We start from the raw sequence: 12,201 nt of genomic DNA, 5'->3' as shown, positions 1-12,201 counted from the left end.
AAGTGCCATACCATCACTTCTGCCATATTCTATTGGTCACACAGACCAACCCTAGCACAATATAACAAGGCTCCACAGAAGGGTGTGATACCTAGAGGCAGGGATGGTCTGGGGCTATCTTGGAAGCTGGCTACCATCAATCTATGTCCAGGAATCTGCTTATCATCACAGACATCCCGTGGCTATCTGCTATTAGGCACGACCATCTAAAAGATAAGTCATCAGTCACTCAACAGTCACAGCACTCATCTTTCAGATGGTCATGTATAATAGCATGGTGATACATGTGTGCACACATCAGTCTTGTGTAGGATTACTGAACATTCCTGAAGGGCAATGTAGAGTCGAGTTAGGGTTTCCTACAAGTATAAATACTTGCAGTCTATAAATGCAAAGGTGGTGACCACCTTCTCTCTCCTCACTGTTCTGGTTGATGACAGTCTGCAGACCTGCTGGAAATGAAATCTGGTGCTCCTGCGAGACAGGCTATGGGTGGCCTCGGGAAAAGTGCCTCCGCAACCTCACTTGTCAGGAGAATGGCAGCTCCATTTCAGGGCACCACTGCAGTTGCATTAAAGGACTGCCTTCCAAGGGGCCTTTTTGCCAGCTCCAGGGAGGTAAGTAACTGTTCATTAAATATTTGTTGAGTAGCTGTATGACATCAGCTCAAGGAAATGTTTCTCTGTTTTTTTGTGTACTCAAACACTAACATGAGATTTTTTAATATTGCCCTGTGTTTGTCAACAGATCTTCTCCTGAGAATGTCGGTCAGACTAAATGTGGGCTTTCAAGAAGACCTCAGGAATACTTCCTCTGCCCTCTATAGGTCCTACAAGACTGACCTGGAAACAGCGGTAGGTTTTGGCCCCAGGATGATCTTAATCAACCAACTGAGCTGAGCTGAGTCTATTGTATTCACAGTGGACAGTTTGCTTGGATTTGTCAGAATTTCTGAATGTAGATTTGAAGTTATCGATATACACCCGAGATGGTGAATTAAGAAGTGCTCAAATCAAACAGTGTTCAGGGGACAGTACGGCATCACTTTCACGTATACATAGTACTTCTTCTTAGGGTACAACTAGTTCAGATAAGATTTGGTGGCATCGATTCACTGAGTCCTATTCAGCAGCCCAAGAACCCAGCCTAGAAGCACCAGTCAGTGCATTGCTGTTCTACACACACCACATGGATGAAAGCCCTACCGTCGTCTAGACAGACTGACCCAAGGCTAGCACAGAGGATTTCAAACCACTCTTCACTAGAGGTCACTAGGCATTCATAGTCAAGACATTTAAATTTACTCATGTAAAAATAGAGAATATTCTACGAATGTTAAGTGTGTGCTAGACACTATTCTAAGTGCTTTACATTGAATTAATTCAACCACACCTAAATGCTTTGATTGAGTTATCTCATTTGGAACAGAGCTTCCCAGCTGGTGTGGCACAAATGATTACAGCTGGGCTGAGATAATGACCTTCCTTAACTCTCTGGGCAGCCAAGCCCCCGCCTCAGGCAGCGAGCAGCCTCCTGCTTATCCCAGTGTGCCACACGGATCTTGTCATTTTCCACAGGTGCCATGATGAAGTGCTGATTTCTCTTGGACATCTGATTTGCACACCTGGCATATAATAGTTATGCACAGCAGGAGAACCCTCCTCACACACACCACATGCTAAATTATGTACTTTTAAGAAAAGAGAGAGTCACGTATTAACCTTTGGGTCCCACTCACCCAGGTACCTGTCAAAGTGCTTTGCATTGTGTAGCCCCATAACTGTAACTTAAATCAAATAGAATCTCCTGTGGAACTGGGGTTCAGAGAAACAAAGTGGAGGAAGGATATCATCAGACACCACACTGGCTCCTCCAGTGCTGCAGGAATCTGGTAGTGCTGTGGCCAGGAGGATGCCTGGCCACAGGGAGTATAACTGAGCAAGGGCTCCAGCTGCTGCCCTGAATGAATGAATGCAGCAGGCCTGAGTCTGGCAGATACGGGGCTCTCTGGAAGGCCTTACAGACCCTTCCCAGGCTCTGTGTATGGTGCATTCACCCAACCTTCCCTTTTTCTTGCACTCAGGGTCTTGTGGCTCTCCCTGCCTTCCCCTTTCCCTCCTCATTTTCTTTCCTAAGCATTTCCCTGAGTAAATTTTTTGCACATTTAATCTAGCATCTGTTTCTCAGCAAACCCAGACTACCGCAGGCAGTTAGGGAGTACTTCTTTAAAGATCTGCTAATGCCAGCACTAACAAAATACACAGACAAAAATTTTATCCAGGGGGATAAGGAATATTCACTTTTTACTCTGTTTCAAATCTTTTGACATATCTCTCACTAGACTTTGCTCCATGCCATTCGTCTTGCTTTCTTTTCCAGTTCCGGAAGGGTTACGGAATTTTACCAGGCTTCAAACAGGTGACTGTGACAGGGTTCAGGTAAGAATGCTATAATTTGGTCATTTCTATTTGATGGCAGGGACCAATACATTAGTGAAGGAGAAATAACCCATTAGAGAGACATCACGTCGAGTGCTCAGCAGGAGCAGTTGGGTAGAGGTGAAGACTGATGCCAGGTTGCAGGGGCTTAATGGGAAAGGAAATACCCAGAAGAGTAGCTCACCCCTTGCAGATGTACCTGTACAGAAGGTACCTGCAAACAAAGATATGGGCAAAGTCTGTAGTCTAGAGAGTTCAGAAATATGAAAATGAAATAATGTCATGAAATAATGATGCCTTTCTACCAGAAGATTCTGCTGGCCAGTCAGGACCATAGAGGTGCATTCTACAATGTGAATGGCTCCCCCCCTGGAGCTGGGTACCTTGGCGGCCCTGAGTGGGTTTGCACAGTGTTTCAAAGACTTAGTTGCCAATCTTGAAATTCAGGAATGTATACAGGAACCTCCATTCCTGGATGTTTTGGGGCTTCATGTATTCCCCAGTATATCTGGTAACCCCGGGCCAGCATGGCTGTGGGAAAACAGTTGGTAGGCTCTGCATTGCAGCTGCCTCCCGACGACCACCTTGTATGACTCAGTTTACTACTCCCCATCTGACTGCTTTATTCATTTATGTTACCTGGCTGCAGATGTTTAGCTGTGCAAGCCCTGCCTTGGGCTTTCATCTAGAGCTTGAAAAGAGGTTTATTTTGGTGAGTCCCTAAGGATAATACTACCTAGGCTGTTGCTGCTATTTTGTTTTCCCCTGCAAATAAACCATAAGGATCTAGACTCTTCCAGGTCAGTTACTGCTTTACTAAACTGAGTGGTCTCCGTCCAGGCCCGGAAGCGTGATTGTGACATATGCAGTCAGGACTACAACAGCATCTCCTGCATTAATGCAGAAAGCTAATGAGCAAGTCGGACAGAACCTCAATCAGACCTACAAAATTGACAACAACTCCTTTCAAGCAGTTACTAGCAGTAAGTAAAAGGATGCTACAGTTTTCCTATATGTAGGTTCTATTTAGATGTTGTAATGGTGTTTGTTGTTACCTTTAAGCCTAGGAAATTGCTTTACAGTGTCCTATGTGAAGAGAGATGCTTCAGTTCCTGGCACAGAGGATCACGTGCCATCCCCCCACCTTAGGCCAATGCCTCCCAATGTGGCTAATGCCACTGCACCTGGGGCGCAGGGGAGCAAAAGGCTGGGAGTTTACAAGGGGACTACAGACCCAGCCTAGAAGCATGTGGGTTTGTGGATTTTTAAAAATTAACAGATCCAAAACATTTTTTTTTAAGTACAGCTAATATTGTGGTGGGGGTTGGGATAGTCACAAAATATACTGATACTAAAGAGGGGGCCGTTGTTGTTTTAGAGCAGTGGGTCTCAGAGTGGGGACCCCAGACCAGCAGCACAGTAGCACCGGAGCACTTGTTAGAAATTCAAATTCTTGGGCCTACCCCAGACCTACCAGGGCCAGTTTGTGTTTCAGCAAGCTCTCCAGGTGGTTCTGATGCACAGGTAAGCTTGAGAACCACTGCTTTAGATTACATGTAACAGTGGTAAATCCTGGGATTTTGGATATTCTCCCCCATTTTGCAGACAGGGTTCAGAGTTGATCTCTGTTGTGTTAACGGATGGGTGGATCTATTGTTACTTGGGGATAGTAAGGAGAGCTGGCTAGGCAGAGATTTGGCAGGAAGGAATTGGCTGGGGGGTGTTCTGGATAACTGAGGTCCACAACTCTGGAGTGAAGGCATTCTGCTTTGGAGGCATGGAAGTGGTCTTCCACAGGAGAGGGCACGGAAAAGACTGTTGTAGGCGCAACTGGAGGAAAAAGTCCTGTTCAGGTGTCAGGTTGTCCTCACAGCAGGTTTATACCCCTTTCTGTGTACATTCTCTGCTGATGTTTTTAGACATCAGGTCATTTTTAAAATAAAATCTTGAAAATGATCAAACTAGCTAAGGAAAGCATAAGAGATATATACAATGTAAGAAAGTGCTAGAACATAGGCAAGATGAAACAGCAAAATTAAAAAGTCAGCAAAATGTAAATAAGAATCAGAAAATTAAAGGAAAATGAATAAATGGTCTAAAAGTGTGGGCTCACACAGGAGCAATCACAGCATCGCCAGCCCTTCTTGACCCCTAATGCCACCTGGTCAACCAACAGATGTGCTTTCTTTGCCCTGGAAAATTATTTTTATTTTTGGTTCTGAAGGCATAGGAGAATAGAAGTACCTAGCATAGTTAAACTTCACTTGTGATTCCTCTTCCCCCCAAATTCTAGTTGTACTGAGGATCATCAACCATTTAAACAAATAAGTATCCCACAGATTAACTGATCATGCTGTCAGTCCAGAAACATGCTGCCTATAGTATACTTCACAAAACTATCTATGGCTTGTTCCTCCAAAGAGCAGTGAAGTCATTGTGAATGGCACTCAACATCCCCTCTGGAGAGGGCATACACCCCTTTATGTCCTTCTAAGTCCATAATGTGATTCTGTGATATGCACAGCCTGAGACCAGTACACAGGAATATGTACCACCTGCAACTCCATGAGGGAACTCGGATACCACCCTGTTCTCCATAGTGTGGGTGTTGCTAACCCAGAAAATAGACATCCAGAAATTCATGTGACTGATTGTTTATAAAAATTATAATCGTACTTGGAAGGTGGGGAGAGGAAGAGAGCAAGAAAGAAAAATGCCTAATGAATGAGTTGGTATCAGGAACTTATTTTTAAATCCATCTTTATGAGATGCAAAGGGCACGTGGCCATCTTCAGAATAGTTCCATTTATTTTGTCATACATTGATCTTCTGGTGATGTTTGATTAATCAGCAGGTCCTTTAACCATGACATCCCCTTCTTTAATCATTCTGATAAATTTACGTTCAATTCCATATAACCAAATAATACTGGCAGTTCTATGAATCTTACTTATCAGCAACAATAGAAATAAAAACAGCAGCACTGCATCTTTTCTGAATTAATCCCAGTGTGTCTACCTCTATTTCATCTTCATATATCCAGTGAGGTAGATATTATTATCTCCATTGTACAGATGACGAAATGGAGACTTAGAGAGGGTAAATAATTTGTTCAAGGACACATAGTAAGTGTCACAAGTTTGTGACTTCAGGGACAGTGCACTATATTAAATATTCATAGATGGCCTTGCTTCCTAATAGTTGAATGATTATTTTAGAATTTTATTTTAACTGGAGGTCTAAAAAAAGTGATAAGAAAAATTTACATGCCTTGATATTTTGACTAGAACATCATCCCACCCCAAATTAATTTTATGGTGTTTTATCCCTGTATTTATAAACTGTGGAAGGTCTGGCTCAAGCATAAAGCCCCATGCAAGAGAGGCCCCGCAGAGTCTCCTAATCCCAGATCCTCTGATTCCCTTGAGAAACACAACTCATGAAGGACATCACGCAAGAAACACAATTTAGAGAGGAAAAGACTACATGTGTAAGCAAAGGATGTTCATAGAACACATTCAAAAATAACCCAAGTCACCTTCCAAGGTCGTTCTCACTTCTCCTGTTTTCCAGACAAAGGAGCTGAGGCTCATCATGGCTAAGCAAGTTCCCAGGGCCATACAGTTCCATGTGGGACAGAACAAATCCAGGCCTGTCTGTCTATACAGCTCCCACTCTTAAGGGTCCATGGGTGTTTGGTCTTAAAAAAAATTCTTATTTCCCAAACATACTTTATTTATTATCAATAATTAACTTGTTTTCCAAGTTATAACTCATTAGAGACTTGGGTCAGAGCTGTCAGCGAGCACGAAATAATCAGTTTTTGGTAAAAATCAGCTGACATTATTCCAGTCAGTAACAAAGAAACTTGATGTTTGAGTTAGCTTATGTGGCTTTTTCATAAGCAAATGTGCAATTTTCTACCAGACTTTTTTGAATATTGAAAATAGCTTTGGGATCCCATTATAACCATTAAGAACTCTTCAGTATTAAGATACGTGGTGCAAAGACCTCAAACAGGAAATTGTGTCCCTCGTATCTGGCAGACTGTAACTCTTTGGGCTTCAGATACCAGCTATACAGGGATGGAGTAAGGAAACTCGTTGCCTGGCCCCACAGAGCACCACAGATGCTGGGGGGACCTCTGAGAACCCTTGTGATGGTGGCATCTGGTGAGTAGTGTTGATGGCATTTATTTGCTTTAGGATCCTAACATTTTTTCTTTGGGTTTCCAGATGAAACTAAGTTCTCTGTCATACCGGAAATCATCTTCGAAGGGGATACAGTAAGTCTGGTGTGTGAAAATGAAGTTTTGTCCTCCAACGTGTCTTGGCACTATGGAGAAGGATGCATCGACATCCAGAACAGCAGCAGATTCTCAATTTACACCACCGTGCTCGACAACATGACTTCAGTGTCGAACCTCACCATTTACAACATCACTCAGAGTGATGCGGGTGGGTTTCCCTTCAATGACTCGTGTGAGAAAAGGAACAAAGCACTCATAAAGAAGCAAACCAGATAACACGTAGATAGTGTTTTTCTCTTCTAAAGAAGTCTCCTGGCTCTGCTTTACAAAATTGGAAATTAATCCCGTGACATCAATTTTTAATTAATTAAAAACTAATTTAATTAAAAATTAATTTATTTTTGTTATTTTATTTTAGTATGCAATATTATTTTATTAATAATTTAATTTTTAATGGATTTTTAAAAAATCTAAAGTAGCTTTGTTTAAGTAGTATTGACATATAATAAACTGCACATATTTAAAGTATATATAAGTTTTAACACATGTACACCTGTGAAATCATCACTGCTATTAAGATAGTGAACATATCCATCTCCCCACTAAATTTTCTTGTATTCCATTGTAATCCCTCCTTTCTGCCTTTTCCTGCCCTCCTGCCAACTCCAAGCAACCACAGAACTATAAGTCTTCACTGAGAGTAGTGATGAATGTGACATATTCTAGAATTTAATTCCCTTTGTAACACAGATGTCAACAAGGCCATCTCTTTTTCTCTGCATGAAGTGCGCTGCAGACACATGGGTCCTATCACCTCTTTGTTAATTCAGATTTTACCACAGGGTTAAATGAGATGCCAAAATTATCCATGATCTTCCAATTTTTCCTACCTCTTCCATTCCCACACTTTTTTTCTTACTAGCAAAGTCTCTGAAATTTCTGCTATTTCCTTAAAACGTTTCTTTGCTCTTTACCTTGCAGCATCAGAAATATCTGCATTGACCCTCTGCACTTCCCGAATGTTCCTTTAGCAGTGTTTAGACCAAGTCTCAGATGCTTTTGAAAATGATGCTCCATGAAGTATTATCAGACACATAAGATGAGACTGTTATTTATCTAAGGAAATACATATGAGTAGTAAGAATAAATGATTTTGTGTTTCCTATGCAGGTGAATATGTTTGCAAACTGATAGTAGATATTTTTGAATATGAGGCCAAGAAAAAAATAAATGTTACACCCATCCGAATTTTGGCGAATGAAGAGATGAAGGTGATTTGTGACAACAATCCTGTATCTCTGAACTGCTGCTATGAGAATAATGTCAACTGGAGCAAAGTAGAATGGAGGCAGGAAGGGAAAATAAGCATTCCAGGTGAGGATGTTGGATAAGCCCTTTGCAAGTAGATTTTTGCCTCTTGGCCAAATAAAGATGGGAGATGTGACGGGATGAGGGAAATGTCAGATGACTGTTTTTTTCTGGACTTCAGACTGTGAAAAAGCATTAGGTTTGATGTCAGCTCCAGCTTAGCCACTGCAGAACAAAACTCCAAAAATACATGCATTCAGGTGTCATTCTTAGGTTGTGGACAAGATGTCCACAGCAGAAGAACCAAGAGGAAGTAATCCCAATGACTTAAGTCCGTGACAGTTCCCAGCTACAGAGAAGCTTGTCCCCACCTTCGTTTCTATGTTCAGCAAAGAGCTAAAGATGACGTCATTGACTTTTTTTTTCAATTTTCTTTTCTTTAATTTTAATTTTTATTGAATCCAAATTGATTATACATATTTTTGGGTTTCAACATTGAGAAATGTTGGTCAAATCAATATTACTAGCATATATTGTTACAAATTATAATTATTCTTTATGCCCCTTGTCCAATCCCTTCTCATCCCCCTTTCTCTCCCCCCTCCCCCCCTAATCACCCTAGATTTCTTCTCTCCCTCTGAAAGAATAGTGGTTACTCTGTTGATTTGTTGCCCAAATGATCTGTCCAGTGCTGAGAGGCGTGATCAGGTCCCCCAATACTATCATAGAGCAGATGTCTCTTCTGTCACTACGAAATGGGCTCTATGGAGACAGACATCCTCCTCCTTTCTTTATCTTTGCTGGTGACTCTTTTTGTGTCAACTCACTCCAGTGGCTGGTGGACCATCTGCGTGGTGGATGTGGCATCTAGCTGCCTTTGTGGCAGCCATGGTTATTGTGGTAGCTATGGTGGGCCACCCACATGAAGGAGATGTTTTTGGCCTGCTCTGTGGTGCTGGCAGTGTGCCTAGTTGTGGAGAGTGTCTGATCTTCAGTTCTATGCCCTGGGTCACTGAGTGGGTCCCAAGGCACAGGCACAGTGTGCCTGATTATGGGAGGGGAGTCCAGTCCTCTTCTCCATGCCTCAGGTCCATGGGCAGACCCGAGGCACTGGTGCAGTGTGCCTGGTGGTAGGAGGGAGATCTGGTCCCCTTCTCCATGCTCTGGTTCTCAGGGCAGGCCTTGAGGCACTGGTGTGGTGTGCCTGGTTGTGGGAGAGGGGGGTCCAGTCCCCTTCTCCATGCCCCAGGTCCAGGGGAGGCCCTGAGGTACTGGCATGGGGTGCCTGGTTGTGGGAGGGGAATCCAGTCCTTCTCCTTCCCCTGGGTCCCTGAGTGGGCCCCAAAGTGCTGGTACAGGGTACCTGTTTGTGGGAGGGGCACCTGGTCCCCTTCTCCATGCCTCGGGCCCCTAGGTGGGCCCTGATGTGCTGACCTGGCATGCCTGGTTGTGGGAGGGTGGATCTGGTCCCAGCTCCTTATCCCATGTCCCTGGGTGGACCCCAAGGTGCTGGCATGGTGAGCCTGGTTGTGGGAGGAGAGTCCAGTCCCCTTCTCCATGCCCCGGGTCCCCTGGCAGGCCCTGAAGTGTTGGCATGGTGAGCCTGGTTGTGGGAAGGGGGTCCAGTCCCCTTCTCCATGCCTTGGGTCCCCAGGATGGCCCCAAGGTGCTGGTGCTATGTGTCTGGTTGTGGGAGGGGCATCCAGTCCCCTTCTTCATGCCTTAGGTCCTCAGGCAGACCCCGAGGTGCTGGAGTGGTGTGCCTGGTTGTGGGAGGGAGGTCTGGTCCCCTTCTCCATGCCTTGGGCCCCTAGATGGGGCCCTGAGGCACTGTTACAACATGCCTGGTTGTGGGAAGGGGGTTCGGTCCCTGGCTGCTAGCCCCAGGTCCCTGGGTAGGCCCCTAGGCATTGGTGGTGTGCCTGTATGTGGGAGTGGGGTCTGGTCCTTGGCTCCAATCCTTGGGTTCCCAGGTGGGGCCCCGAGGTGCTGGTGGTGTGAGTGGTTATGGGTGGAGGTCCTGCCCCTGGCTCCATGCCTCATGTCCCCTGGTGGACCCCAAGACATTCATGGTGTGCCTGAGCCAGAACTAAGTTTTTGTCCTTTGCTTACTTCTAAAACAGGGGAACTTCCTGTGGGAACCGGTACTTGAGCTGTGTGGTTGAGCTAAATTGCTGTTTTGCTGCTGTTTCCCTACGGAAGGCTTTTTGTGCATCTCAGGGTTTAATGGTTGACCTTATAGGTACTTCCGGCTCTCCAGATACTCAGTGCACCTGGGCTGTGTAGAAACTCTGATCTGGGCCTGAGTTTTTTCATTGAACTGCACCCCATGCAATTCTGCATCCCCAACCAGTCTCCTCTGAGTGGTCCTGCACTGACTGGGGGGCGGATCGGCCATCCCTGCTGTGTCCCACTGTTCTCCCGGTGGGCCCATCCCCCCACCGGCCATGCTCTAAACACTTCCCATGGGATGGGCCCTACACTGGTCCCCTGTGTTGACTCACTGGCCTCTGAATGGCTCCCTTTCTCAGTTGTTCTGGCTCCTTGTTCCTGCATGGGTCCACGGGAACCCTGTTAGTGGTCTTGCTGTCCTGGGGGCCACCAAAGTCCACTTCTCCCCTGCCGCCTCCAAGTGATTCCATCTAAAGGGCACAGCCACGGCTTCTGCCGGGTCCTGCTCCATGCACTCCAGCATTAAAGCCGCTGCAGCCAAAATGCTCTGAGCAGTTTTTTCTTTCTCTCTTCGTGGCTTCTCCTGCCTTCGTGAGTTCCATAGGTCTCTCCTCCTCTTTACCTGAGCTCCAGTGGCCCCAGCTTGGATGAAGTTACATTTTTATAGTTGTAAATTTGTTGATTTTGGGGAGAGAATGACGCTGGGGACCGTCTATTCCACCATCTTGACTGGAAGTCTCACCATTGACTTTTTATTGAAGTCTGACTTGGAGCTTCTCACTTCTGTGTCTCTCTTTTCTTGGTGTCTGTCCTCACTTTTCTGCCTTTGTATCTATGCTTACCTCAATATTTTCTATCTCTGAGTCTCTGGCTTTATATCTATCTCTGTAGACCTGTTGGTCTCTTAATTGTTTTATGTCAGTTTCTAATCCTGTTTGCTTTTGTTTTAGACCCAAGATCTTACCTGAAATTCTCTACCTTCCAGTTTATAGTGATGAATGATGATAAAAATAATAGATTAAACTCTGTTTTGTGTAACATTTTATACTTAACCTGCTTTTGAGAAATACGTTATCGCTTTTAATCATATTTAAACTTGAACACAATTTGAAGCTGGCATTTTTATCTCCAATTTGCAAATAAGGAAATTGAGGTCCAGGTTAAATGACTTATCCAAATATGCCAAAATATAGAAAGAAAAGAAAGAATTGGGACTCACCGCAGATCTTGTCTCACAAGACCAGTGTTTGTCTTGGCCAAATCATATTACCCAGGCCTGGTGAGCCAGCACTGGAGCCAGTTGGTCTGAAGTGAAGCCAGTTTGGGCTGAAGAAGACTGTTTTCTACCATTCAGAACAAAATTCAGTTCATCTCTTAAAAAACAACAGTATCATGTGCTCCTCTTTAAAGTAAAATATGGCTTTACCATGAAACTCATTAGTGCAGTAAGCTTTTATTTTACAAAGCCTTTGCTATTGAACCATATTAAATTATAAAATAAAGTGATCAATTTACATACCAATTTTCCTGAGTGCATCTATTTTGCAAAGCACATTTCACCTGCAGCATTTGTATTTGACTTTACTGTACTCAGAAGAATGAGAAAGGCATCTGGTAACTGTTGAAAATATTGACACATGGGACATTTATTTAGTCACTTCCCTGATTTTTAAGGAAGAGGAGGTGTAGGCATCCTGAAGGACTGCCAGATGGGAAAAAGGCCTTGCACAATTCCCCTGGTACTGACTTAGAAGCTTTTGACTCTGAGAGGTGAAAACCCTTGCCCTCTGGCAGAGGAACCAGGAAGTGTGCGTTGCAGATGCTCAGAGACCTCTCTACTGCGACCACTTCTTCAGACATTCCCAATGCCCAGAGCGAGCTGACTACAGAACAATGGATTTCCTGCCACAGCAGTGGCTGCCTAGGGACCTGCACAGTCGTTACTCTGATGAATTTAGCCTTTGCTCTGGCTCCCTGCCCCTCTACCTCCTCTCCTGGCTGCCCCCTCTCTGGGAGGAGAGAGAATGGAGGGAC

At 44.4% G+C, this 12,201-nt stretch overlaps 1 protein-coding gene across 1 annotated transcript in view; it reads left to right on the top strand.

The window, feature by feature from the left end:
- GPR116 (G protein-coupled receptor 116) overlaps nt 1-12,201 on the top strand; it is a 70,933-nt gene that overhangs the window by 37,509 nt on the left and 21,223 nt on the right. The window contains exons 5-10 of the mRNA XM_008575970.1: nt 441-617; nt 748-854; nt 2,380-2,438; nt 3,279-3,421; nt 6,674-6,895; nt 7,858-8,061. Of these exons, the coding sequence (XP_008574192.1) occupies nt 441-617; nt 748-854; nt 2,380-2,438; nt 3,279-3,421; nt 6,674-6,895; nt 7,858-8,061 (912 nt within the window). The remainder of the gene's footprint in view (nt 1-440; nt 618-747; nt 855-2,379; nt 2,439-3,278; nt 3,422-6,673; nt 6,896-7,857; nt 8,062-12,201) is intronic.

Source organism: Galeopterus variegatus, unplaced genomic scaffold (assembly GCF_000696425.1).
Source record: "Galeopterus variegatus unplaced genomic scaffold, G_variegatus-3.0.2 Scaffold1268, whole genome shotgun sequence".
NCBI classification, from domain to species: domain Eukaryota; kingdom Metazoa; phylum Chordata; class Mammalia; order Dermoptera; family Cynocephalidae; genus Galeopterus; species Galeopterus variegatus.
Note: the sequence above shows the minus strand (reverse complement) of the source record. Positions and strands in the feature narration are given on the sequence as shown.